The sequence below is a fragment of the Sprattus sprattus genome (genome assembly GCF_963457725.1).
Source record: "Sprattus sprattus genome assembly, chromosome: 17".
Lineage (NCBI taxonomy): Eukaryota > Metazoa > Chordata > Actinopteri > Clupeiformes > Clupeidae > Sprattus > Sprattus sprattus.
The window spans coordinates 18978433-18984570 of NC_137915.1; the positions used below are offsets into that span (position 1 = coordinate 18978433).

At 40.7% G+C, this 6138-nt stretch overlaps 1 protein-coding gene across 1 annotated transcript in view; it reads left to right on the forward strand.

The window, feature by feature from the left end:
- Positions 1-5926, forward strand: part of LOC308378007 (receptor activity-modifying protein 3) — a gene marked incomplete at both ends in the record, with an annotated part of 21748 nt that extends 15822 nt beyond the window's left edge. Inside the window, one exon of the mRNA XM_080854802.1 lies at positions 5671-5926. Within this exon, the coding sequence (XP_080710928.1) occupies positions 5671-5926 (256 nt within the window). The remainder of the gene's footprint in view (positions 1-5670) is intronic.
- Positions 5927-6138: the final 212 nt, after the last annotated feature.

Below are 6138 nucleotides of genomic sequence, written 5' to 3' on the forward strand. Positions count from 1 at the left end.
CAGCAGTTCGACTCTGGTGCTTGACACTGATGTTTTGGGATGGAACTGTGGTATAGTTTGACAGCATATTTAGCGCTGGAGAAAAAAAAAGCACAGATAAGCTGATGCATGAATTCATGAATTTTAACACCTTTGGATCAAATTTGAGCTCCTCCTGAACAGCAGCCAATACGTAATATCTTTCCTATATGTCCGCAGGAAAAAGCTTTATTTTTATCCACAGTGCCTTGATGGGATATTTTCATATATATTATGGTAATTCAGTGGTAGTGCCTCCGGTTAGCCCACTCATTCTTATTCATTCATGTCTGCATTCTTTGGAAGTAGTGTTTCAAAGGACATCGTAAAGTTTTTTTCAAATCCTCCTTTCCCTATAGTGAGATTTCCCCCTTTCCCACATCCATGTGCTTTCCATGTGTTTGCCAGTGCGGTGAATATTCTCTGTTTTTTATAGTGTTTTTGCTTTCTTTGGAAAAAGGAAGCGACTTAAAAACACACACACACACACACACACACAGGCATAAGTTACGTAGGCATTAGCGCTCTGTGGCACGGGTAGATGCGATTACCTTGAAGCATGGGATGAATTAAGGGTTTCTGGGCCGGTTCTTGAAACAGAGTCCCCCGTTGGGAGTACAGATGAATAGATAAACATGTCCTGTTTAGGGGCCACCAGACCGGCTATTTACAGAGATCACATTGGAGGGATGCACCACCCACTCGTTTTCTCACAACGTGGGGTCTTGGTGAAATGTAGCACTGTGATGTGTGTGTCTGTGTATGTCTGTGTGTGTGTATGTGTATGTGTGTGTAGCACACAAAAACATTCTGGGTCTGATTACAATGTGAACCCTGACCACATGGTCCAAAATAGCCCACAGTTGTATTTTGAATACTTCACTCTGAGTCAAATCACTCTGAAAACTAAACAGTAGAGGTACAAACGCAATGGTGACTGTGTTATTTAGCTACACAAAGAAACCCACCAGATGTGTCTCTTTTAGTGGTAAATACAGTCTGATATGAATCTGCGTTTAAAACCTAACAGCCTGCGAATGCCCGGTAGATTAAAAGAAGTGGTAAACATTTGTCCTTCCTTGTGGACATGCTGAGGATACTACTACAAGGGAAGTGAGGTCCGTGTAGGTTCATGAAGACAGCAAACACCTTGTGTCAGGTCAGCCCGCCCCAATCCATCAATTAAACAAACTCTCAGTTCAGTGGCTTGTGTGAGCTTGCCTTGATGTAGGAAGGGGAGACACAATATTGCATACTAAATATTAATGCATATTAAAGAAAATGTCAATACCCAGTACATCCACCCTATATGATATTGATTAAGATAACACATTATTGGTCTAAATAATCTTTCTAACTACCTGAATAACCATTGCAGTATTTGCGGTACAGTGAACACATTAATGACTAAGACCCAGACATGTATAATGAATTAGAGAACAGCTCAACTGCATCACTAAGGTCACGCTCTCCACTCACAGCCTGAAAAGCCTTTGATCGACTCTCGACTCAAGCAGTAATTAGAGAATAAAAATAAAATATACAAAGAAGTAAGTAATATGTTAAAAAGTATGCATTTATAATATATGGAACATGGTATATTGCCAATATGCAAGACATGTTGCTTGCTGTGGTGTATGTCTTGCATTTTTCATGTCTACCTTTCACTGTTTGATCCAGAATTTTAGAAAGATACATTCTGCCAGCAGATAGAGGATGCGCCACCTTTATGCTAGGCAGGGTCTCGTTGTATTTCAACGATAATGAACTCATAATATTAACCTAAATATGCACACTGACGGCTATCCCATCTGGACCACCAATACTGCATCTGTTTAAAAACCCACCCATACTAGTCTATAAAGAGGAGTCAGACTAATTAAAGATGAGATTAGCTCTGAAAACAGGATTTTTCTTATTAAAGCTTCAAGAGTAAGTAGAGGACCTTGAAACTAACCCTGATGTGACACCCTTATCATTAGCTCTTGTCTGTGTTGCACCAATAGCCCTATATCTGTTGTGTGTATTGTACTTATTATAGTTAACTATAGAAAATAGCACTAAACTAAAACTAGCAGTGACAAAATCATTAGGTTAACAAAAAGAAAAAAAAAAAAGCTAAATAAACACTACAAACAAAGACGAAATAGAATTGCGGGTAAGATCAGCTTTGTTTTCGTTTCCCCCCTTGGTTTGCACTGTGGCTGCTTTACCACTTTGTCCTGTTCTGTTTGACTTCTTGAGAAACACTGACCCAATAAAAAGGACCTAGGATGTATGAAATAAATCACATTTGATGTCACGCATTCTTTCTTCCAGTCTTTCTTCATAAAACCTCAAAAAGTAGATCTAGTCAATTCATCAAAAATAAACTTGTAAAACGAACTAAACCTAAAATGAAGTAAGAAAAAAACAACTAAAAGACAAAATAAAAATAAAAACTCATGAAAATGTAAAAACTATAATAACTCTGCTTGTACGGTAACACATAGCTAAGCTACCATTACCATACCAAGGCTGAAATACTGTATGCTACATGATGATTTGCTTATAGTGCTGCACGTGTGTGTTTCTGTCACACACTCATTTCCTCTCAGACTAAAGAGAAACGTTCAAACCAAGAGACTAAAACAGCACCGTTGCTTTGACCCTTTGTTCCACATGAGTGCAAGCCGATTTACTGTGTACCAGAGCAATGCAAAATGTGAATTATCTGTAAACCCTTGCCAGTTGCTAAATGGTTCATCTACATTTGAAAGCATCAACATTGATGTGTGAAATTGACAGGCCCTGATGCAAGTGTTTGTAATGTGATAAAAACACTGAAAGTCTGCCAGAATGGTTAGCTGCTTTTTTCATGGCAACTGTCTTTTATCAGCTTGGCCCTCCCAAAAATGTGTTTTTTATTTGCCCACATGAGGGTATCTCAGGTGAAGCTGGTTAAATTCTGTTGCCCCAGCAGGAGAAACATTTTATTCCGCTGCGTGAATGAGAATGTGCCCAGGAGAGGAAACCTTGAATTTAAAAGTAAAAATCATGAATTTATTAATGACATTGTTATGCAATGGATACTTCCATTCACTGCTGAATTCACTTATTTGTTCATTCAGGATGTCCATGACTTTAAAATTTATAAGGTGTACTGAATACTAAAGTACAAACAAGAATTCAGAAAGATACCGCAAGGGTATACCCAACTTTTAATATGAACTATTAGGTTTATTGTCTGTAATATTATTTCCTTATCCTGCCGCTGCTTAATACAAAACATTTTCACCCAGTATGCTCCCTGAATGGCTTAGCATGTAAATCGTATTTAGGTAATGGCAGGTCAAACCAAATGTGGTTGCGTTAATATCACATTTAGACTTTCAGTAAAATAAAACTGCAGGTCATCAGGCAAATGTGCAATTTCCTGCCTTATCTCTGGCCTGGCACTGCTGGCTACATGGAAACATGAGTGCTTAACTGCTTAACTGCATCTAAATCGATTTACTGCACTTTGGGCAGAGGGGTGTTTTTGGAGATGGAGGCTACATCCACACACACACACAGACAGACACACAGACACACACAGACACACACACACACACACACACACACACACACACACACACACACACACACACACACACACACACACACACACAGACACAGACACACACAGACACACAGACACACACAGACACACAGACACACAGACACACACACACACACACACACACACACATACACACACACACACACACACACTCTGCGGCAGTCAGTGCTTGCCATGCTATCGTCTGCACATGGTCAAACTGCATCCACTTTAGCTGTCATTACTACTATTATCGCAGTGCAATAAGATTGCGCAGTAGCCGATCTTGAGTCACTAATAGGGTGGCGGTGTGTCTCTCCAGAGACACAAAAACTCTGTTTTCCTGCCTCCTGCCTCCTAATGTTGCTGTGTACATTACATTAATACTAGCAGGAGCAAAATAGCCTGCGGTGGGTGGGCTTGTAGTGTGCCAAGGGCTTAAGCAGATGTATGTCTGAAGCTATGTTGGTTTACTTATGGGTTGGTGGCATATGGTATATAGTGGGATGGATATCATGTGCTAGTCTGTTCATGGGTCAGTCTTGGGCTGCCTGAATCTCCTGGTACACATGTGCCAAATATACTCAGCAGGCCTTCCGTACAACTTCAGTGTTTTTTCTGGAGTTTGACTGGAAGTGCTTAACTAAGAGCATTAAAAAGTGTGCACACCTAATTGTTTACCAGGATTCAAATTGGGTGTGGAACACATGGGGCACGGTTCAGAAATAAACAGGGTGAAAGAGGACATGTGTTGCCTGTTGGTCCGGTAATTTCCTTCATCAGGTGAATGACGATACACTAAGTACTTCTGAATCAGAACACATCCCATCAAAAGAGAAAACAGTAGGCCTCAAATATATTCTGCCTATCTGAAGTAGGTTTTCAAAATACATTATTTTAGCCCAGATGTCAAGGGCAAGGGACTACAGCTCTGAGGAACAGTGAAGATACAATAGCAGGCTAATAGTGCCCTCAGCTGTATCTTTCTGTGGCAAAGAGAGTTTCACATCATGGAGATTGCTCAGCTGGCCAAGGCTGCTTTCTTCATTTGAATGCAAATCGAAAACCTCAGGATGAAAAGTCACTAAGACGGCCGTGTTCCTTTTTTTCTTCTAAAAAGAGCCAGCAAGCCCCGTCTTTCTTTTTTCAGACCCGTCTACTCAAAGTGACGAATACATCTTTTATTCAATGGTTGTCACAGCTTAGAGAAGTGAAGATTCTTCCCCGTGCCAAATCCCCGGAATAAAACTAACAAAAGCTGCAGGTCACTTAATGTCAGACTGTCTCAAAAGTCCAAGTGTACAGTCAGGGTTTGAATTTTGAACGCAACCTAATTTGACTCTTCAACTCTTCAGAATCTGCTTCACAACTGTTTATTTAATAAGTTAAACTAGTTATATCCTTAAACTCTCCTCTGTAGCCAGTAGTAGAGGGTCTCATTTGGTGTTCTTGGTTATTCGTTTTTTTACAGTAGCTGTTCAATTACTTTTTTTAAACTCAATACACCCTTAATTACCGGTCTTTCATTGCAGGTACAACACCTGACCACCTCCAACATCAACTACTTTTATATCCCTCATTAGACTTGCTTTGTTTCCCTGATAAAATATGATCAATGAAATGATTTGCCATGGTGACGGCAGGCAGACATGATTATCAAAAGCCACTTTATTGGAAATCAATTTTTTCGAAATTTGTATTGGCAAATGCATATTTCTTAATTTACTTCAAACATTACATTTTGAAAGGCATTTTAGTGGCATAGATATGCGTTACTCCTATGTTTTTTCTGGGTGTAGGGAATAGAAGCTAATTACTGATAAAATAGCAGTTTATCAGTAATTCTGAGTTTGTGTTTGTGTCTGTAGCCAACTTCAAAATACATCCACATGAGAGTCTCTAATTTCTTCTGAACTGTGAAGTGTGTTAAAGTGTGCTAAAGCTAATACTAAACACATCCCTCTGTGTCTCGTTTACTCCCTCTCTTTCTCCTTTCCTCTCTCTCTCTCTCCATCTCTTTCTCTCTCTCTCTATCTCTCTCTCCCTCTCTCTCTCTCCTCACCTGTTCACAGTGAGTACCACCTGTTCTCGGCCTGCACGGAGAAAAACTCAGAGCGGATAGGCTGCTTCTGGCCAAACCCGCTAGTGGAGGGCTTCATCATCCACATTCACAAGCAGTACTTCTCCAACTGCACGCTGGAGCGGGTGGTGTGGGTGGACCCATCGGACGACCTGCTCGCCATCCTCATCCTCATCCCCATCGTCCTCACACTGGCCATGATCGCACTGGTCGTCTGGTGTAGCAAGAGAAGTGATGTCCTGGCTTAGGAGCATCACTTCCTGGTGATCACCGGGCCACGTGATTGGCTGAAACAGGAAAGAAGCTGGGACCTAGGAAATTAAAGACATTCTTTCTCATTGTCATGATTGGCTGAGGCTTGAAATGGACATTCCACACCAAATAATTTGAGTTTGGACCTCTTGCTATGTTGCCAAAGCATAGTATTCTGGCTTTAGCACCACAATGCCACCCTGGTTCC